Source organism: Clarias gariepinus, chromosome 24 (genome assembly GCF_024256425.1).
Source record: "Clarias gariepinus isolate MV-2021 ecotype Netherlands chromosome 24, CGAR_prim_01v2, whole genome shotgun sequence".
Taxonomy (NCBI): domain Eukaryota; kingdom Metazoa; phylum Chordata; class Actinopteri; order Siluriformes; family Clariidae; genus Clarias; species Clarias gariepinus.
The window spans coordinates 6,298,612-6,322,093 of NC_071123.1; the positions used below are offsets into that span (position 1 = coordinate 6,298,612).

Sequence of the window (23,482 nt, forward strand, 5' to 3'; positions counted from 1 at the left end):
GACCAGTTTTCTTCTGGCTCTTTCCTCCACTTCGAATCGACATCCTGTTTAATTGCACTTAGCTAATCAAAATGAACACAGCTGATCACATTTAAAAGTCAAATAGCTTTGTGTGATGTTGAGAAGGTAATGTCTTACCTCATTGAGTTTACAAGTCATTTTTAGGAGGGGTGATCCTTTTTCCAAATCAGTGATTCTGTTTTTCTGTTAATTTTTTCTGACTTGAATGTTAAAAGTTGCACTGAATAAACTCACAAACTGACAAAAAAAAAAAAAAACGGTGCCTGTCTTCATTTCAGGCTGCAAAGCAACAAAAATGTGATTCGTTTAAAAGATGTGATTTTTTTTCTATCCCCACTGTATGTATTTTCCCTTCAGTATTACAGCAGTTATCACTTGTGTATCATTCAACCTCAAGTCAAAGGATGAATCGTTATCCTGACTGCAAGTGTTCCAAAATGTTCCACTGTTTTTTGTCCCATCTGATCCTCCACAGCCTACAACCTCTGGAAAGCATCACATCAAACAAAACACATGCACTCTCATTATAAACATTTAGTTTCAGAATCATTACGGAAACATCATTGCCTGTTTGGAGACGCAACATTTTTTCCAAAAATTCATCAGCATGCAGGAGCTCTGAATAAATCCCAGACTCTTTTGTGATCCACAAAACATTACTGAAAAGGTATGCAGAGGCACAGTCAGGAAGCTGCGTCTTCTGGATTAAATATAAAATTATGCAGAACTTTTTATTTGTTTATTAGTACAAGTATTTCCAGTTGCTTATTATCACACTATTATAGTTTTTGTAGGTTACAGGGCAAGAAAAGTCAATAGACTGTATGAGGTTGTTGGGTGAAGTAAGATTTTATTTATGCTTTCTACACACGCCGTGCCAGATGTCTATGAAAATGTGAGCTAAAAAAAAATTCTGCTTCTCATTCACACAATTACCCAACCAGCTGCCATGTTAAACATGCATTAAACATCATAATGTGGCTAAAGTGTAATTTTAGTTTTAATAAATAATTGAACAGTAATAAAAGGTGGAGGTTGTTGAGTTGCAGGTCATTTTGATGGTCTCACAGCAGTCAGACCATCCCATACATCTCCCCAGTGACAGGCAGACACAGCTGCTGGATAAAAATACTTCCAGAGCCTCACTCCCAAACAAGGGGAGGACGTACACTCCCACACACTCACTAACACAACCTCCTTAGTGGATCCACCTTCCTCCACACACATCAAGACTATACCTCCAGCACCCCCTTCATGGTGCATGTGGCCTGGCTCTGAAAGAGGGGTGGGTGAGTCTATTTTTGGGGAGGTGCTGGGTGGTGGATGGCTAGGTAAGTTTCAGAGAATGTAAGTGTACACCGTGTGTGCAGTTCCTCTCTCGGCAGAAGCAGCAGCCGCCTTTCTCTTTCTGCTAAATGGCCCTATACAAAATGGATGCCGTGGAGGTGTTTGCGGCCGGAGAGAAAGGCCGCGGCCTCCGGACCACCAAGGAGATGAAGACTGGTGAGGTGGTGTTTGCGGAGGCCAGTTTCGCTGCTGTGGTCTTTGACAGGTAGGACCAGTGTTTGGGTTGTGTGGAACATTGAGTATTGGTCATAAGATTGAACCTTGAACAGATCATGACTATATGGCGGCAAGGTGGCCTCGCACCTCCATTGTTGGGATTTGATTCCCGCCTTAGGTCTGTGTGCTTGGAGTTTGCATGTTTCCCCCCGTGCTTGGTGGGTTTCCACCAGGTACTTTGGTTTCCTCCCACAGTCCAAAGACATGCAGATTAGACACACTGGAAGGAAACACAAAATTCTTTATTGGTAATTATAGGCATGTAACACTTCTAGATACAGTGTAAATATTAAAGGTAGTTGATTATTATAAAAACTTTAAGAACTAGGGTTAAACTTTTTATTTAAAAAAAGATTATTTTTTTTCCAGTAAGTAAGCAATTTTACAGTCATGATATGATTAAAAAGTAGACATGTTTGCCTCTATTCAGGACAATATCCTTTTGTTATCTTTAGTAGTATCATGCATCTTAGCTACCATAAACCTTTATGTTAACATAACGTACAGTATTAATACAGATAATGTTGAAGAGTTTCATTGTGATCCATTTGCTTTAATGTAATTGACAAGGCTATAAAAGTAAAAGTTGAGAAGACAGAATGTTAATTGGATGATTAGTAATGGAAAGCTAATACGTTAATAATACTGTATGACGGGTACAGTGCTACTAATAAAAACAAATTTGGGACAGAGAAGTACTATGGAAGGTCTCTGCTGTGAACTCTAGCCTGCTTTCAAAAAACTCTTTTGCATTGCATTCTGAATATTTAGCTGCAGAGACATAATCTTGAGTAATCTTTCATTTAATTCATTGCTTTAATATATCTAGATAGTCAGCAATTGGCAGGTTTGGGGGAAAAAATATTGCACTTTTAGTTTTTCTTTTGCATAAGTGCTGAGCTTCAGATTCCAAGTGTTAGTACTAATGTTCTTATTAAAATCTTTTTATTTTATTTTATCTATTTCAAAAACTAATCTCAAAACACAGCCCGGCCCTGAGCATTAAGCTTTACATGTAATGTACAAGGTTCTTAAACAGCAAAAGGGTGAAAGCAGCTTCACTCTCATGTGACTAGATCACCATTTCACCTCCATAAAAAGAAAGAAGAGTTTGCATAGTAGTCAGATTATGCATGTCAGGAGCAAGCAGGCAGGGCTTTCCACTTAAAGGCTCTATAAACAGAAATAGTGCTTTCCATTATTGTTTGACTGAATGATAGCAGGGCACTGTGTGGTGAGTTTTACAGAAAAGGAAGGATGGATGAAGAAAAAGCATTCATAGCAGGCTTGTTTTTAATTGCCATCACATAAAACAACCAAAATATCGAAATTTTTCAAAATACATATTTATTGGAATTGCTGTTTTGAAATGGAAATTAAATTAACGAAAGCATGAGAATGTATTGCTTTTTGTATATATAAAGCATCATGACAATGGCACACACCCAATTACAATCTTAGCCATAATTTTAAGATAAAAACAGAATATCCCTAGTGGGTTTTTATTTGATATTGTGCCCCCTGAGATAAAGCCTGAGTTTAATATTGTCCTTATAAGTGGTCTTATCATCCAGGCCATCTGGGAATATTTCCAAGTTGGTCCACAGGATATTTGTCTTTGTATTTACATCTTGGAAGGGGTACGTTTTAATATTTTTGTCTGTTACCATGGATTAATTGCCATGAAAACCTTGGAAAGCCATGAGGACAGTCACAGTGGTTTATTTAATGGCGCATGACAGGTGTATACAGACAAAGTCTAAGTGAGTAAAAGACAGACAGTGAAGGTCATACGGGGATAAATATGAGTTTTAATTTGTGACTCATCTTTGCATGCTCAACAAAAAAAAAACAGAAAAAATAATTTCTTTATTCCTTTAAATGGAATATTTAACATTTCTTTAACTCCTACCTATTGTTCTGTCCAAGTCCAATGGTGTTTTTTAATCATATTTTATTCATATTTATACTCATGTTCATATTAAATTTATTTTATTATATTTATATACTACAATTTTATATCAAAACTAATAATAATTAATGTTACCACTTAATTTCCTAAGTTTATATATGCAAACAATACGAACAGCCAATCATACTGGTGTGTACGCTGTACATGGTATCATTTTAATATCGGTTGTTGACTCATATTTGAGTATGTCTAATGCATTAAGCTGTCCCATGCAAAACCAATATACTTATATCCAAAAGTATGTGCACACCTGACCATCACACTCGTATTTGGTTCTTTACCAGACTGTTGCCACAAAGTAAATGTTCACACTTGTCTAGAATGTCTTTGTTTGCTATAATTGTAAGAATTGTTTTCTCTGGAAATTAAGCCCCCAAACATGTCAAGCATGACAATCCTCCTATGCACAAAGTGAGGACCATGAAAAACTAGTCTACTGAGGTTGAACTGAAAGAACATGAGTGTCATGCACAGAGCCCTGACCTCAACTCCACCAAACATTTTTGGTAAGAACTGGGACACAGATTGTATCCTAGACGTCCTGTTCTGACATCAGTGCCAGACCTCACTGATGCTCTTGATAGAATAGCAAATATGGGGAACAACTTTGTAAATGGCACACATGGGTGAAATGGTCAGGAATAAACATACTTATGACCATATAGTGTATAAAAGTAACCAATATGAAAAAGGAATCAATCTGTTTTAAAATATAGTAAGTAATATAGTATTAATATGCTATAAAATATAGTGAGTAAATGTCCAAAAAAGTCAACATAACCTCTAGTAATAACGTACTACAATACTAAAGTTAATCTGCTTAATTATTCTTTCTCTTTGGTCTGCAGTCAGTTCATGCACGTATGCCACAGCTGCTTTCGCAGACAGGTTAATCCACACCGCTGTGCCCAGTGCAAATTTGCCCACTACTGTGACCGCACATGTCAGACCGCTGCCTGGGAGGAGCACAAGCACGAATGTGCCGCCATCAAACAGCATGGCAAGGCACCCAATGAAAATGTACGGTAAGTAAAATTTCTGTACTGAGATGCATGGGAAACCAACACGACATCTATCCATCCTTCCCTCCTTCCACCCATGCATCTGTTAAAGAACAAACACCATCTCAGATTCACAGGAATTCACATGTGTAAAGTAGAAGTAGGTTTAAATCGTCCATCAATATATATAATAATAATAATAATAAATAAATAAATAAATAAATAATAATAATAATAACCTCAGAAGTCCTTTCAGGTTTGGATATGTTAGCTATATTGCTAATTTTTGCACTAATTGAGCATCTATAAATACAGAAATCCTGTCAGGTTAGCTTATGTTAACTAGCTTTACAGAATCAACCATGGAAATTATTATCATTTATGTTTATTTAACTTATTTTATATGACTTCCTTTAGATATCCTGGCTAAACTTTTATGTATTTGTCCTAGAACTCTATGGGATCTTGTCAAGCTAGTTTATGTTAGCTTATGTTTAGCCTCAGGAGGAAGCTAGTGTTAAATTAATACACCCTTTTTTCTCAGAAATCATTTGCAGCTAGATTATATCAGAAACTTTTTACCAACTGTAAACATTATGAACATTTATAATGAAAGTTTCCCTCAGAATTTCTGTCACTTTATCTTATCTTTAGAAATTATTAACTAGATTTCTAGCCTTAGCAGTAAAGCTTAAGAACATTTCTGAATAATGTTTCCTCAGAACTCCTGTCAGATTTAACATGTTAGCTAACTGTCCAGAATTAGCAGCAAAGGTTAGGAGCATTTATGAATTATGTCCCCTCAGAAATCTTGTAGGATGAGCTTATCTTAGGTATCTGGTTAATATTGGCAGTAATCTTAAAAGAATTTATACATTTGACTTAAAAATTTACTCACAAATCCTGTCAGGTTTTAGCTTAAACAACCTTAGCTTATGTAAGTCATTACTACTGTACTGTGTTAAAACTGTTACACCACACATCAAATTATAGCGAATATTATTGGCATGGATGTGTCTTATCATTTTGAAAAATTTGAACATATTCCTGTATGTTTTAAGGTTCAGTGTCGGATTTTCCTTTCAGCCTGGCGGCGCGGGCTCTATGGCGCATGCAGAAGCACAAAGGAAAAGCCTTCGACACACAGCTGACAACCCTAGATCTCTTAGTGGACAACATCTCTGCTATGAACTCAGACGACCTTAAAAAGCTCAAAGTGGATGTGGACAACTTTCAACGCTACTGGCAAGGCAACAGGAAGCAGTATAGTGCAGACTACGTCTCACATATCTTTGGTGTGGTAGGCATGCCTTTACTGTCCTAATGTATACTCAAAAAAAAAAAAAAAAAATAGGATACACACTAAAAAGTTTAAAACATAAGGCTGGTGGTAAACAATAAAGTTTTGAGAAAGTCTGCTGCTTCAGTGTTTTTAGATCTGTGTTTTTAGATTGTGAGTAGGGTCAATCACACTTTTGCCTAAGAACACAGCCATGAATAAAGAATGGTACAAAAACATCTTCCAAGAGCAACCTCCTACAACTTCCCAACCTTCCAAGAACAGTTTGGTAACAAACAATGCCTTTTCAAAAGTGATGAAGCACGTTGCCGTAAGGCAAAAGTGATACCTAGGTGGCTCAGGGAACAAAACATTGCAATTTTGGGTCCATATGGATAGGGAAACTTCCCAGACCTTAATCCCAATTGAGAACTTGTGATCAATTCTCTAGAGGCAGATGGAAAGAAACCTCCAAGCACCGATTATGTAGGAATGAGCTGCTGTCAGTCAGGATGTGTTCCAGAAGTTGATTGACAGCATGCCAGGGTGAATATGCAGAGGTCTTAAAAAAGAAGGGTCAACACTGCAAATATTGACTCTTTGCATCAACTTAATGTAATTCTCAATAAAAAGCTTTTGACATGCTTATAATTATACTTTAGTGTACCATAGTAACATTTAACTTTGTCAGCAGACTTTAAAAAATTTTTTATTTGTGTCAATTTAAAAACTTTTGGCCACGGCTGTACCCCCTCATATGTAGTGCTTTACCTTTGTTTCCTGTTCAGATTAACTGCAATGCCTTCACTTTGAGTGACCAGCGTGGACTCCAGGCAGTCGGAGTGGGCCTCTTTCCCAACCTTTGTCTGGTCAATCATGACTGCTGGCCCAACTGTACAGTCATCCTCAATCACGGCAGGTGAGAATTCCTAACACCCTTCTGGAAGTTTTACAATTCAAGTAGAATAAAACACATTTCAGCAGCAGTTGTTAAGATCAATTGATTGATCTAGCCTTGTACAGCTGGTAAAGTTCTTAATACAGAATGCATATGCTTATGTACAGTATGTGTGCGTAATCTAGAGGACAGGAATTTTCCTCACAGGAATTCCAGTTTTATAATTGAACAAAATGTGTACATTTTGTATGGTTTATTTGAGTATCTAGTGCCAGGTTTGGCTAAGCAAGCACATTTAAATGGTGTTGCTCTGTAGTCGTGTGTGATCTATCCTCATGTCTTCTCTTTCAGTCAGACAGCTTTGGACACAGCTTTACACTCTCATAGGAGGTAGGCTAGTGAGAGTAACTGAATTTTAACCTTTGACTTGATGAGCTTAACGCATCCCATCCTTTCCATATCACCTCTATAAATCCCAGGTTTATCTAATTACGACTGTGACAGTTTAAATTTTTCTGTATGTGAATCTTATGAAAAATAATCTTTGCAGTGTTGTTAATGGTACTAATCTGACTGATTAGTGTAAAGTAAAAAGATTGTTTATATTAATTAAAGCATATAAGGGCTTTCGATTTGGTTTAATTGCTTGTAATTTGCATTACATTCATTACAATAGACAGTTTAGTTTTTTTTTTTTGTTTTTAGGCATGCACACTCCTGTGCAAAAGTCTTAAGTCACCCATCATGTCTTCCTACTTTGCATCCAAATAGTCAGACTTAATTAATTTCCTTTTTTTATGTAGTCTTAAAGAATAGTTATCCAGGCTTCCGGAAGGACTTGTTTGACGATCAGGCCAGTTATTAGTATACTGATGATGCTGAATGCTGAGTGGTTGGAATAGACAGGAGGGGAAATGAGGTTGCTGCTGAGGTTTTTAAATTAACAACCAATTTTTAGGATACATATTTGTTCCCATTTCTCTATTATAATCAACATAATTTAATATGAAGAAATTGGGGGTGGCTAAATACTTTTGCAGAGTACTATACAGTAAGTATAGGTTAAATAGAATTGTATGGTTTGGAAGCATGAATCGATATTTTATTTTGTTAACCTTGTTTTTTAAATGCATCTTGCTTGCATTTAAAATTTATATTTTTAAGCTACAACATATAACCTTAAATCCCCATGAAAGCATGCGACCTCAACACAACAGAGTGCATCAATGGACAATAATTTCCTTCTGTGAAATACTTGATCTAAATGATGTTGCTGTTCCTGTCCTGATGGTAGGATTGAGCTGCGTGCCTTAGAAATGATCCCAGAAGGTGTTGAGCTGACAGTCAGCTATGTGGACTTCTTAAACTTATCCAAGGATCGTCAAAAGCTGCTCAAGAATCAATATTACTTTGACTGCAAGTGTGAACAATGCAGTAACAACATCAAGGACAACCTTATGATGGCAGTAAAAGAAACCGACGGCAAAAAGGTATGGTCGATACCAGCACATTGTCTACATTGACACGTTGGTAAAAATCAGTTTAGGTACTTTTAAATATCTTATAGTGAATTATCGACTCTGGTTGGTCAGAAGGTAGTTCTGTCCAACGTTTAAATAGCGGTTTTAATTAAAGTGCTTTTTCTACTATGTCTATAGTAACAGTTCATTCACAGCGACTTATATATATATACTGTATATATATTATTTTTTTATTATTTTTTCCAGGAAATACTATTGCATGTATTCATGCACTAGTAAAGCAGTAGCAGGTGCATTTGATGATCTGCATTTTTAAAAAGTTCTGTTTATGTTCTCCCTGCTGACAGCGTATTATTTTATTATTTAATCTTTCCTTGTGATGTAGTTGGAGATGTTATTTTGTCTCAGTTTCTCTTATTTAATCTTTAGCCTTCAGCCGAGCTCGTGAAGGAGGTCACAGAGTTTAGTGTGAAGGCCTTGGCTGAAATTGAACAAGCTCGCATGGCAGGACATTTTCATGAGGTAAGTTATGTCAAAAAAAACTTATATACTTATATACTGTATAACATATGCATACAAAGCAGGTACTTGCTCTTACACAGGTGCCTGGTCAAAGATCAAATAAATAACACAGTGCAAATGTTGAAAAAAAAAAAAAAGCACACTGTAATCAAGTTAGATTAAGTGAGAAAAAAATCAATGAATGAATTTTTGATGTTTTCTACTATATTACTTGCAGGAGACTGGAGGTGTCTATCATAATTTCATTAATATATCTGTAGTTTTTGGTCATGTCTAAATCAAATCAAATTTAAAGTCTGATTATGTCAAAAATAAAAAAAGGAAAACAACTGCAGTGAAAAAAAAATTCCTATGATGTACAGTATGCCATCTGTAGCTGTTGGCTCTGGAGTTAGGACGGATGTCTCACAGTGACACTTGCTAATTATAAATACGAGTGTAAGAGATTATATAGTGCTTTACTTTAAGTGTCTGTCTCCTTGCTCAGTTTGTAGTAGTTGTATAAAAGGGCAAATGAAAATTGCCATGTGAAAAAAATGTGGGAAGTATTAAAAAACATGCATACTTATACATTTTTAATATGTAACTATATGTACATATAATATGTATAATATGGAACCTTTTTTATGCTGTCAAATACACACACATACACACACACACACACTCAGTACAATAGTCATGCATTATCTGTGTCTGGTATAGGTAGTTAAGCTGGGCCGTGAGTGCTTGGAGAAGCAGGAACCGGTGCTGGCAGACACACACCTCTACCTGCTGCAGGTGTTCAGGGTGATCAGCGAGGTGCTGTCATTCCAGCAGTCCTTCCACGAGGCTGCACTATACGCAGGCAGGATGGTGGAAGGATATGCGTAAGCATGCATGTTTTATTAGTAGCACTTACAATGGACCATATCTTACTGAAATAAAAATGTATATATTTTCTGTATATATACTTGTTGTTTGCCATCCATCCATTCATTCAACCATCAGGAAGCTCTATCATCCAAACAATGCTCAGCTTGGCATGGCCATGATGAGGGCAGGAGTGACACACTGGCATGCAGGGCTGATTGAAGCTGCTCATGGCCTGATCTGTAAAGCCTATGCAGTCCTCATGGTTACACATGGACCCCATCACCCAATTACTAAGGACTTAGAGGTAATAGGCTGACACTACTTGTCTTTTTTTTTTTTTTTTTAAATATAGTTATAACGTTTTAGATTTACAGTATATGCTCATATCATGTGTCTGGAGGAATTACAAGCTATTTGGATGTATTAAACATTTGCAAATTATACTGTAATTATACATACAGAATGAGGGGCGTTCCAGTCAAACCAGGACTTTAGCTTGTGCAAAATAACAGAACACAGTTATGAGAGTAAAACTGCTTTTATTTCTCTATATAATCCCCTGCTACACTGATAGACTTATCCCAGCATGTCTAAAACACTGGCCAGGAACTTTGTGAATTTGTGAATAGACTTGAACGCTCCTTGTACTCTACATTTGCCTTTTCAGAACGAGTGTATTTGTTTCACATAATGCTGTAACAATTTTTTGTTACAGAAATTAAAATAGTGTAAAATTATTAATAGAAGTTACAGATTTAAACAAACAAAAAAAGTTTTTATAGATTTTTTTACCCTGTTGTTGTTGTTTGAGGACAAGATATTTAATTGTGCAACCTTAAAGACAATTGCTCGATTATGAAAACAATGGTTCATTACAATAGACAGTTTAGTTTTTTTTTTTTGTTTTTAGGCATGCACACTCCTGTGCAAAAGTCTTAAGTCACCCATCATGTCTTCCTACTTTGCATCCAAATAGTCAGACTTAATTAATTTCCTTTTTTTATGTAGTCTTAAAGAATAGTTATCCAGGCTTCCGGAAGGACTTGTTTGACGATCAGGCCAGTTATTAGTATACTGATGATGCTGAATGCTGAGTGGTTGGAATAGACAGGAGGGGAAATGAGGTTGCTGCTGAGGTTTTTAAATTAACATGTTTAACGTGTTTAAAGTTCTGTATGTTTTTCCTCAGGATATGCGCACACAGACAGAGATGGAGCTGCAGATGTTTAAGGAGAATGAGTCTGCCTACCACAGCATGCGCGAGGCGGTTCTCAGCAGCAAACACACAAACACCAAACTGCTGAAGAGCAAATAGATCTTCAAATGCACTGACCTAATTTATCACATCTAGGAAAAGCATAAGCGCAGGGTTGGATATTACCAACCCAGAGCTGGAAAACCCTTCAAAACTATTAATTACGGATGATTCTGTGAAATTAATGGTTGGTAAATTTCCCTGTATGTCTCTTGGATTTGGAAAATGTTTGTGTAAATAAACGTTGCCAGACATGGAAATTGCCCAGTAACTTTCGAATGACGTGTTTCATGTTCTTTACATTTTTACAATATACAGAACATTCCACAACACATTATTATTATTATTATTATTATTATTATTGTTGTTAAAACCATTGTACAAGGACCAGGTTCTTCTATCAAATAAAGTGTGATTACATTGGATTCACAATATAAACTAATATCTTACCAAGTAAAAATATATTGAATAATGTTACATTTTTACTTCATTTAACCTTAATTTTTTCCACTGGGAGATAATTTTGTAATTATCAGCATTTACTTTGAATAGCATAAGATGCTTGTAATGCTTGACATAAAAAAAATTATTACTTTTTAATTCTCTTTCACTCATTCTCTATACCACTTATCCTGTACAGGGTCACAGGAAGCCTGGAGCCTACCCCATGAGACTACGGGCACGAGGCTGGGTACACCCTCGACAGGGTGATAGTCCATCACAGAGCATACATGCACAAACACTCATTCACACACTTTGGGCAATTTGGGATTGTCAGTTGGAGGAAACCCAGCAAGGATGTAAACTCTGCGCACACAGACTCGATCCAAGAATCGAACCCTCGACCCTGGAGGTGCAAGGCCCTTGAATGATTCATATGAAAACGCTTTGTGATGTAAATGTAATCAAGAGATAAAGGATCAATGATGACATCATTAAATTTTACACAACTAAGTTACATTGAAGTTTTTAAAACTGGCTTTACAAAAATGGGTTTCTGTGTGAAAAGCATATTCCACCTGATTTGTGAATCCCACATCTCTTTAAATGTTAAATGAACATTAAAACATCCATCCATTTATTCATTTATTCATTTAGTCATTTTCCTGACTGCTTGTTCTGTGTAGGGTTGTGTGGAGCTCAGGACAGTAAGTGGGGGACACTCTGGTTCAGGTGCCAACTCATTGCAGTGTACAAGACCACATACACTCACATCCAATTAGACATTACAGGTAATTTGAAGACAAACATCAGCCAGGACCTCCACCACCCAAAAAATGGCCGCTTCTCTCTGTTGCAGTTAAGAAGGCACTTCCTATTGCCTGGGAAAGTGAGGAGGAGCTTCTTCCTGCAGGCTATTCAGGTCCTTAACCAGAACATTAAATTATACTCATCAGTGCAATTTACTTCTCGCATAAAAGTTTTTCTTTTTAGGTCATAGGTAATTGTATAAGTATTTGACTGCATTTCATTCTGCGGGTGGCTGTGTACTGTATGTGACAAATTTGATCAATTACTTTTTTTCTGAATGTCTATTGTTATACAGTTAATTAAACCTATGAAACTGAAATCAGTGTACAAGGAGAAACAATCAGATTAATGTTTAATCACTGCAATTCATGTAATCATAGCCTAAAACAAGGTCGTAGAGGACAATAAAGAGAAATGCTGTTGAATTAACCCATAATCCTGATTAGTATTAAGTATTAAAGGTCTTTGTGGTATGAATGAATAGGTTCGAAGATTAGTCCTACAGGTTTCTTTTTGTTTTTTGTTTTTGTTCTTTGTGACACAAATTTTATGTAAATGGATTTAAATCAACTAATGTTTATATGTTTATACAGAGGGGGAAAAAAAGTATTTAGTCAGCCACTAATTGTGCAAGTTCTCCCGCTTAAAAAGTTGAGAGAGGCCTGTAATTTTCATCATAGGTATACCTCAACTATGAGAGACAAAATAATAAAAAAAAAATCCAGAAAATCACATTGTAGAGTTTTTCAAATATTTTTTTTGCAAATTATGATGGAAAATAAGTATTTGGTCAATAAGAAAATTTTATCTCAATATTTTGTTATATACCCTTTGTTGGCAGGGACAAACGCAAGGTTTTCACACACTGTTGCTTGTATTTTGTCTCATTCTTCCATGCAGATCTCCTCTAGAGCAGTGATGTTTTGGGGCTGTCGCTGGGCAACATGTACTTTCAACTCCCTCCAAAGATGGGGTTTCTATGGGGTTGAGATCTGGAGACTGTCTAGGCCACTTCAGGACCTTAAAATGCTTCTTATGAAGCCACTCCCTCGTTGCCCGGGCAGTTTGTTTGGGATCATTGTCATGCTCAAAGACCCAGCCACGTTTCATCTTTAATGCCCTGGCTGATGGAAGGAGGTTTTTACTCAAACTCTCACGATACATGGCCCCATTCATTCTTTCCTTTACACGGATCAGTCGTCCTGGTCCCTTTGCAGAAAAACAGCCCAAAGCATGATGTTTCCATCCCCATGCTTCACAGTGGGTATGGTGTTCTTTGGATGCAACTCAGCATTCTTTCTCCTCCAAACACAAAGTTCTATTTTGGTTTCATCTGACCATATGACATTCTCCCAATCCTCCTCTGGATCATCCAAATGCTCAGACGGGCCTGGACATGTACTGTCTTAAGCAGAGGGACACGTCTGGCACTGCAGGATTTGAGTCCCTGGCGGCGCAGTGTGTTACTGATGGTAGTCTTTGTTACTTTGGTCCCAGCTCTCTGCAGGTCTTTCACTAGGTCCCCCCGTGTGGTTTGGGGATTTTTGCTCACAGTTCTTGTGATTATTTTGACCCCATGGTGTGAGATCTTGCATGGAGCCCCAGATCGAGGGAGATTATCATTAGTCTTGTATGTCTTTCATTTTCTAATAATCGCTCCCACAGTTGATTTCTTCACACCAAGCTCTTTACCTATTGCAGATTCAGTCTTCCCAGCCTGGTGCAGGTCTACAATTTTGTGTCTGATGTCCTTTGACAGCTCTTTGGTCTTGGCCATAGTGGAGTTTGGAGTGGGACTGTTTGAGGTTGTGGACAGGTGTTTTTTATGCTGATAACAGACGCTATTAATACAGGTAACGAGTGGAGGACCACTCTTTACGAGTGGAGGAGCCTCTTAAAGAAGACGTTACAGGTCTGTGAGAGCCAGAAATCTCGCTTGTTTGTAGGTGACCAAATACTTGTGATACTACAATGTGATTTTCTGGATTTTTTTTTCTTATTTTGTCTCTCATAGTTGAGCTATACCTATTATGAAAATTACAGGCCTCTCTAATCTTTTTAAGCTGGAGAATTTGCGCAATTGGTGGCTGACTAAATACTATTTTGCCCCACTGTACACACAGTATATTTATCCAACCATGAACCTCTATAGTCCAACTTGGGTAGCACTTTCACTTCACAGTCCCAAAAATATTGTCTATGTATTTCACATGTGCTCACAGTGTGCATGCTGGTTTCCTCTGGGTTCTCTGGTTTCCTCCTTTCTTCCAAGTATATGCCAGTGGCTACATTGTGTGTGTGTTTTTTTTTTTTTTACTTTACCAAGTTTTAAAATGCATATAAATAAAAGGAAGGATTTGTTGGTCAGAACTTACTCTTTCAATTATATCTTTCTGTTTCATATGTTGGAGAACCCGAAACCAGTCTCAGAAAAAAAATTCTGTATGTCTGTTCCGACAGATTTTGTCACAGCATCACATAAAACGAGCTAAATTAATGAAACTTTGGCAGTTCTTAGGCACTTGTTTGAAGTGAAATTAAAATGATGACTAAAAGCGATGTCATGAACAGTTATGTGTCGGATTTAATAATCTACTTTATAATAAGATACTAATGCGCTACTTGCTTAATGTAAACAAACACCTGCACAAATAAATATTAATTAGAGAAGCTAAACTGAATATTTCTTACTGGTATTACTTAATATTTTCCCTGCTGAAATAAAAAGTCGTATAAGGGAATTTTAACACACTGGAGTCAAAACTTTATTGGTTTAAAATCTTTATCAGATCTACTTTTTTTCGATTTCTCATCTGTGATTAATTCTTCGATTAACAAACAGGGAGTGTACGAGTACAATGTTAATATAAACTTTTCGATATTATCTCTTTCCCATTGATTTTAATAAAATGAAATGACAGTAGATTTAAAATCTTGCCATAAACTTGGAAAAATTTGTACAATTTCCTAATATTTAGCCACCAATCTAGTGCAAACCGATACCATATAATATTGTCACACCAAACGGTCCTTTTTGTTGCAGGCAGACATGTACTGTATGTTGGCTTTAACTTAACAAATAATAAAATCACTGATTACATTAAAGCTGATCAGCTTCTTTTTTAGCTTTAACCTTTTACCTATTTCTCTCTCTTACCAGCAGATGGCAGTATGTCTGTTTGTAACTCCAGTTCTGTACTTTGCACTTTGATCTGGTGTTACATTTAACTCTGCTCCCCCTCAAGCTTTTGTACATTTAAATAACAATACTAAATAATAGCAAACTACAGTCTGACACCCCACTTAATATATTTTTGGAGGTATCTACAGTCTCTGAGGTCTTCACTGTCCTGAGGTGTTTCTGTAAACTTGCTGTAAGTAGTAACAAGCAATACACTTTATTATGTGTTACTATTATTGTATAGTTTATTATTGAACACTAAATCAGAGAGTTTTACTGGGAATGCTTAGATTGTATGAACAAAATTGGGTTAAAATTTCAATTTTATTTATATCGCGCTTTTAACAATGGTCATTGTCTCAAAGCAGCTTGACAAAAATGAAAGAATTTTTTTAGAAAAGAAAATATTTGGAAGTGTGTATGTGTGAGAAAAATGTGTCTGGATAATAATGAGATAAATGAATGATGAATGAAATGTCTCTGATGAGCAAGCCAAGGGTGACGGCGACGGTGGCAAGGAAAAACTCCCTGAGATAGCAATAGGAAGAAACTTTGAGAGGAACCGGACTCAATCAGGGAACCCATCCATCATAAAGCAGAATTCTGGGAACTACCAAAAGTCCAGAGTTTTGTGATCTTTAGGAGCGTGGTGGAGTGTAGCGTTTCAGAAGACTAGTTAGGTATGTGGGAGCGAAACCATTAAAAGCCTTGTATGTAAGTAATACTATTTTGTGATTAATTCTAAACTGAACAGGCAGCCAGTGCAGGAATAATAATATTGGGGTGATATGATCATATTTTCTTGATCTAGTGAGAACCCTGGCGGCTGCATTTTGGACTAACTGAAGCTTGTTTATTGAGGATGCAGGACAACCACCTAGTAATGCATTACAATAGTCCAGTCTGGAGGTCATGAATGCATAAACTAGCTTTTCTGCATCGGATACGGATTAAAATGTGCCACAGTTCATACTTTACACCATATCAAGTGTGTAAAGACAAGATAAGACAAGACAAGATAGGACACTGAAGAACCCTGGAGAATCTTTTCATCAAATAATGGCTGTAGTTTCGACCTTGATTACTAACTACACTTTTGACCAACCAAAGTTGATTCGTCTCTCTGGTTGAACACTTCGAGGACGTCTACATCCTAAAACGCATACAATATATGTCCCATAAAATATTTGTGCCATGTTTAGTGATTTTGGTGTAATAAGCAAATGCTTGGTTGGAGTTGAAGTGTGATTATTCATGTTCGAAAATATACAGTTCGATTCCTGCTGTAACCTCCCGCAGCCGGAGGTCTAGGGAGAGCTGATTGGCTGAGCTCTCTAAGAGGGGACGGATGAGAGGTACTTAGGTCTCCCACGTTAATTACAGCTCTACAGCCAATCAGGGGCAACTGTGAGCTCACGCAAGTGGAAGGAGCAGATATCGCTGTCCCGCGAGTGTGTTACGCCGCCCCCAACGGTGCATGAGCGAGCAGTTCGGTTAGATACGGTTGGCTGGCGTCACGTGGTACGGAGAATACAATTGAATTGAACACGACTAAGTAAGGGAGGTGTCCTGTACTGTAAGTACTGTAAGTGCTGTCCTGTTATGATGTCATGAAGTGGACATGCAATAGTGCTTAACCAGACAAAACAATCCCGTGTCACAATGTTGCAGTAGCTTCTAAGAACAAAAGGAAAACAGCCTATTAAACCACGTACAGTAAGATCAATTGGAAATCCACCACAGATGGACTTCAAGTCCCACAATGTTATTTTCTGACGACAGATGAGTGCTAACAATATTTATGAAATTTCAAGATTAAATTTCAGTATCAAGCAGATATCGTCAGTGAAAGCTAGAAAAGAAATTAAAACAAACAAAAATCTAATTTACTTAGCAACAAAGATGTACATACACTTACCGGTCCCTTCATTGCCTTGTATCTTGGTAGTACAGGGTTGGACCAACTTTTATCTATATTCAACAAGGTGCTGGAAACATTCCTTAGAGATTTTGGTCCATATTGACATGATAGCATCATATAGTTGTTTCACATCCATGATGTGAATGTATCGTTCCATCACATCCCAACGGTGCTCTATTGGATTGATACCTGGTAACTGTGGAGGCCAATTGAGTACAGTGTACAGTACAAACAGTCCAGTTTGAGATGACTTGCATTACTAAGAGGCCCAAAGTGTGCCAAGAAAATACACCTACCCCATTACACCACCACCAGAAGCATGAACTGTTCATAAAAGGCTGGATGGATTCAGGCGTTCATGTTGTTTATGGCAAATTCTGACACTACCATCCGACAGTTGCAGCAGAAATTGTGACTCATCAGACCAATCAATGTTTTCCCAATCTTTTATTGTAGAATCTTGGTGAGTTTCCTGTTCTTAGCTGACAGGGATTGACACCCAATGTGGTCCCCTGCTGTTGTAGCCCATCTGCTTTAAGGTTCTTTGGGTAGTGCGTTCAGAAATGCTCTTCGGCAAACCTCAGATGTAACGAGATGTTATTTGAGTTACTATTCCCTTTCTATCAGATTGAACCAGTCTGGCCATTCTCCTCTGACCTCTGGCATCTTGATCATGTCTAACTGTTTAAAAATGCATTGAGTTAGCTAATTTTTAGCTTTATTTTTAGGAATAGCATACAGACGAGATGCAGTACTGCAGCACACGTGGAGGGGTTCACGGCTGGAACTTTCACGACGTCCTCTTCTCAGGCTATGCTCCAGACGGAGGCATGTTCATGCCTGAGACCATTCCCTCGATCTCCCCTGCCACTCTCCGATCCTGGTGCTCTCTGTCCTACCCTCAGCTTGTGTGTGAAGTGTGTTCGCTCTTCATCCCTGAGCAGCTCATCCCAAAACATGACTTGGAAGGTAACTCAAATGCTTTTACTGAAGCTCATCACAAATACATCTCTTATATGTAAAACTTTATTGTTTCATTCCAGGCCTTGTGTCCAGTGCTCTGTCCAAGTTCTCCGTACCGGATGCAGTGAAGATGGTGGGACTGAAAGGCTCTCTGTCCATCTTGGAACTGTTCCATGGAGAGACGCTGGCTTTTAAAGATCTGGCCATGACCTGCTCCACACGCTTTATGGAGTACTTCCTGCGCAAGGACAACAGACGTGCCATCATCTTAGTGGGTAAGCAAAAACATACGACAATTAAGAAGATATACAGTATAAGGTAGCATATGAAAATATTTGCACCAATCATACACCGCTAACTAAAAGCTCTTCTCTTTTTATACAGGGACCTCTGGGGACACCGGAGGCTCCGCCATCAGCAGTGTGTCTGATCTTAGTTCGGTGGACATAGTGGTGGTTTTCCCCCGTGGACGAATTACTCGTGTGCAGGAGAGACAGATGACCACTCACATGGAGGACAATGTCCATGTTTTTGCAGGTAAGCAAATGTATTTATCCCTTATGTCTTATTTGGGGAAAAATAACATCCCTTTATTTTTATTAAGAACTTTTTTTATTTTTTATTATTAAAACTGTGATGAATGAGTGTACCAGGGTGTACCAGGGTGTACTCATTTCCAAAGTCTCCTGAAATAGGCTCCAGGCCTCCTGCGAGCCTATACACAGAATAAGCGGTATAGAAGATAATTGAATGAACAAACTTTATTCTGGTCAGGGTTTTGGTAGAACCCAGTACAGGTTGTCCCCGACTTACAAACATTCGAGCTACGAATTTCTGCAGATATAAACGAACCACGAACCATTCTACATTTGTAGATGTGAACAAATCACGAAAATAGTTCATGTTTATTGTACAAAAACAATGTTACATTTGACATGTATGTTTGTGGTCACATGAAGGCAGTGTGGGGAAAGGGGACAGAGATTTACTCAAGTATATTGGTAAGCTTTACATTGTGTATTGATGTCAAAGGTGGATAAGACTCACTTTGTCAGACTTAAGAACAAATCCGACTTACAAACATGCTCCTAAAACAGCAGTTGTTCATATGTCGGGGACTATCCATATCGGGCAGTTTATCATATGGACACACATTTTTAAGATTTTACACATCTAGGGGAATTTTAATTAAGCCAGTTCATCTACCAGCATGTCTAACAGCATGTTTATGGGATGTGGGAGAAAACTGGAGAACCCAGAGAAAACCCAGGACACATCTGAAATTCTGAAATTGTCTGTTTAATATATTTTGATTAACTGATGTTGAGCATGATTTATCATCAAATGAAAGTACGAAAATTCAAGAAATCGTTGTCCCTTTACTAAGCGTGCATCATGATCATACTCAAGCTTTTGTGTCTTTTTTATTACATATTATTATCTCCTTCCATTTTAACACTGCGCTTAAAGCGGACGGAAGTTCGGATGAAATCGATGTGCCTTTGAGGAAGCTGTTTGCCGATCAGGACTTGGTGAATCGTTACGTTCTGATGAGCCTGAACTCAGTGAACTGGTCACGCATCCTGGTGCAGCTGGCGCATTTTATATACGCCTATCTGCAACTGAGTGGAGTCCAGTATACAGAGGGAGACAAACTACCTACTCTGGAGGTAGTGGTGCCCACAGGAGGGGCAGGAAATATAACAGGTACAGACATGCAACTTACATTGTGTTTACTGAATTATGATCTCAGAGGTAAGTGGTGTGTGTGAAACAAAAGGCATTCTCTGTGATGCCTCAGAAGGCAAGCATCTTATAAGGAAGCACTTGGAGGGCAACGTATGTTGCTAGGTTACCAGCATACAAAAACAGTTGCTAACCCTGGGGTCCATTAGGCAAGATACAATACCTTAGGGGAAATCAGGATGAGTATTGTATGACCACAGCAGGACTTATTCTTTGATTATGAGAAATATATGAGACACTGAAAAAACTGCTAAATAATGGCACCTCAGAAAGCCAGAGTTATTTGCAAATATTTTTTTGGACATAAATTGATGTACTTTGTACTCACATTCCGGGTGACAAACTTTATAGTATAGTATATACGTAGAGCAGGAAGATTTATAACAATCGAGACCTACAGTTTCAGCCAAAACATGGTGTTGGTGCTAAAAAATGTCTCACCTACATGAAAAAGTGAGTTTTCATTCTCTTTTGTTGTGGTTTGTTGTGTTTGTTTTCTGTAAAGTTTGAAAATAAATAAAAAAACTTTGATCAAAAAAGAAAAAGTGAGTTTTCAGATAGGATCATGTAACACCATTCATAATACTTAATGCTTCTTATTTTTTGTAAATACGCATACTCATTTATATTTTTATCAGATAAAAAGAAACGCATTCGCTCAATACAATTTCATGCCCTTTTATGTCTCTAGTGTCCATAACTTTTTAAAATTCAAATCTTTCACTGATCTTAACTGTCATCCAGATGAAACTTGGCCAATTTTGATTTTACATGAAAAGACATAAACTTGAAAATGTGTATATTTTAAAACACAAAATCTTTTTTTCTATTGCCCCATGAATTTCTATTGCCTCATCAATACAGATTTTTTGCTTTTTAATTTAAGCAATATTTTTTTCATATGCTTCTAGAAGCTTAATTTTAGTATCAGTACCCTGATACTAAAGGAGGGCCGAAGACTACCACGTCTCCGAACCACGTGATGTTGGCCGACCGCATCTTTTTGAATTGCTTGCTCATGCACCGTTGGGGGCGGCGTAACACACTCAGAGGACGGCGCTATCCTCTCCTTCTGCTTGCTTGAGCTCACAGACGCCCCTGATTGGCCGTAGAGCCATGTTTAATGTGGGAGCACTAAGTACCTCTCAACCCTCCCCTCTCAGAGAGCTCAGCCAATCAGCGCTCTCTAGACCTCCGGCTGCAAGAGGTTACAGTATCATTCGGGAATCAAACTCGCGTAGTGTTCGATTCGTACTTTAAGTTAGAAGGGTTACAACATGCTAAGAAGAGAAAGAAATCTGAGGATCACTAAGGCTGAACAGCTAAACAGAAGATTAATCTTCAAATGTCATGTTTCAGTGTACAGGTGTTCCTAGTAAAGTAATGTGTTCTGGAGTTGTGCGCTATAGGGCTCTTTTTAACAGGTAGAATAGACTGATCTACTACACTATACTCTACTGCCCTTTTATTGTTGTCCATCTGCAAATGAAGTTGAATAGGCCATGGGATCATGCTTTATTATGTAAGCAGGTGAAAAGGGTAGCGCTGTTATTTGTGTTGAGGATGCATTCAGTCTGCCTATTCTTAGACATTCTGCTGCTTTTGTAGCTTTTGGATCAACACAGGCTCAATATAATCCTGACAATAGCACATGGGTCATTTAGATGCGAAGGTTTGGTTTGATAAAGCCTCTAAAGCATTCAATTTCAGCTAGGTATAATGTAATAATAGGCCGTGTTTGATTTGCATTTAGGAGTTAAAGTGCATGCTTTTTTTTTTTGGTGAATTGTAGCTGGATGCATCGTAAAGCACATGGGGGTTCCTTTGCACCTCGTGGCCACGGTGAACTCTAATGATATCCTGCACCGTGCAGTTCAGACTGGAGATTTCTCCATGGCCGACAGTGTCAAGCAAACTCTGGCTCCAGCCATTGATATTCAGGTGCTTTAATATATATATATAAATATTTCTTTCAATAGCTGATCCTATCTACAGATGCCTGTGAGATAATGATCTGTTTGTAGGACCCTTATAACATGGAGCGTGTGTTCTGGCTGTTATCTGGGAGAGATGGTGCTCTAGTGAAGAAGATGATGGAGCATTTTCAGGACACACATACGCTGACGCTACCTGAAAACCTTCATAAAAAGGTTGCAAAACCAATAAAACCTGTAAAAAGTGCAAACCAATCAATCAGTCAAATGTTACTAAAACTGCAAGTGACTAGAAATAGATGTTATAACTTAATATAGGTTTTAAGAATATAGATTCAAGAATATTTCACTTGCTAAGATGCCTTTTTTTTATTTTTTTTTTTGCAGTGTAGCCCTAAACGGTATAAGTTGGTGACATCTCTTATAATTTTTGTTTGTGTAGTTGTGTTCAGCCATGTCCTCAGGTTCTGTGTCCGATGAGGGAATAATGGAGGCCATAAAGAGGTGCTGGGAGGAAAATCAGTATCTGGTGTGTCCTCATACAGCAGTGGGAGTCTGGCATCACTACCACTGTCCTGTCCGCAAGGGCGAGAACAGGTCTCTCACACATAGACGCACACACACACACACACATCAAAAGATCTGTAGAGTATTTTGTCTTGAGCCACTCCTCATTGCTCAAGAGTATATACCAGACTTTTTAATGTAGTCTTGAGGGATAGTTCTTAAAGCTTCCAGGAAGACCATTTAGCTCTCGTTTTCAGTCCAGTCCAGTGACTGATGAATCATTTATGTATAAAACCATCTAACTTAAGGCATGAACCAGTAAGAAACAGGTGCAGATGATGACAGATGATCAGCCTAGTGATTAGTGTACTGGTAATGCTGATTTAATTTAATCTACATCATTTAATTTCAATTAATTCAACATTCACTCGAGACTTTGCACAGTACTGTAATGTACTGTATATTCATTTCTCATTAATGCAAACACATCACACCAAAGTCGAACACATGAAGCAGATAAACACGTTTCAGTACGTCACAAATACTGTAAAATGTTTATTCTCATATCCAGGTGCTGCATTGCAACAGCCTCTCCAGCCAAGTTTCTCGAAGTGGTCCAGAAAGCGGGCCTGACCGTTGAGCTCCCCGAAGCGGTGAGGCAGCTGGAGAAGATGGAGACACGCTGTAAACATCTGGAGCGAAGTGATAACTGGGAAACTGCACTAAGAGAGCGCATTGAGGCTATCGGCTCTGCACGACAACAGGGAGCGCCGTTTTATACATTATAGGCATGAAAATATTAAGGTTGTGGGTTGAAATCCCCATGTTAGGGCGCAAATACTCTTACATTTGGATAAAAATGTAATCAAAGTGTAATGCAACTTTAATTTTAAAAAAAAAGTTTAAATGAATTTTCTCTTACTTTGAAAGATTGTTCTAATATAAGTGCAGTCCTGAATGTTTTCAAAAGGGTCAGTCTGGACTTATCAGACCACATGATCTTTTTCCAATGCTCCGAAGTCCAATCCTTATGCTCCCTTACAAATCGAAGCCTTTTTTTCTGATTAGTTTTATTTATACAGTGGGGCAAAAACGTATTTAGTCAGCCACCAATTGCGCAAGCTCTCCCACTTAA

At 37.8% G+C, this 23,482-nt stretch overlaps 2 protein-coding genes across 2 annotated transcripts; both read left to right on the plus strand.

Moving 5' to 3' along the window:
- Positions 1 to 1,267: 1,267 nt before the first annotated feature.
- On the plus strand, positions 1,268 to 11,115 carry smyd1a (SET and MYND domain containing 1a). The gene is made up of 10 exons (XM_053485672.1): positions 1,268 to 1,573; positions 4,405 to 4,581; positions 5,644 to 5,857; positions 6,625 to 6,755; positions 7,086 to 7,124; positions 8,029 to 8,224; positions 8,645 to 8,737; positions 9,440 to 9,603; positions 9,725 to 9,893; positions 10,779 to 11,115. The coding sequence occupies exons 1-10, from the start codon at positions 1,437 to 1,439 to the stop codon at positions 10,902 to 10,904; spliced, it is 1,446 nt and encodes a 481-aa protein (XP_053341647.1). The 5' UTR covers positions 1,268 to 1,436; the 3' UTR covers positions 10,905 to 11,115.
- A 4,204-nt stretch (positions 11,116 to 15,319) lies between these two features.
- thnsl2 (threonine synthase-like 2) lies at positions 15,320 to 23,482 on the plus strand. The gene is made up of 9 exons (XM_053485880.1): positions 15,320 to 15,469; positions 17,926 to 18,166; positions 18,241 to 18,435; positions 18,545 to 18,697; positions 19,631 to 19,867; positions 21,699 to 21,847; positions 21,931 to 22,056; positions 22,283 to 22,437; positions 22,919 to 23,482. Exons 2-9 carry the CDS (start codon positions 17,944 to 17,946, stop codon positions 23,133 to 23,135), a joined length of 1,455 nt encoding a protein of 484 aa, XP_053341855.1. The 5' UTR covers positions 15,320 to 15,469; positions 17,926 to 17,943; the 3' UTR covers positions 23,136 to 23,482.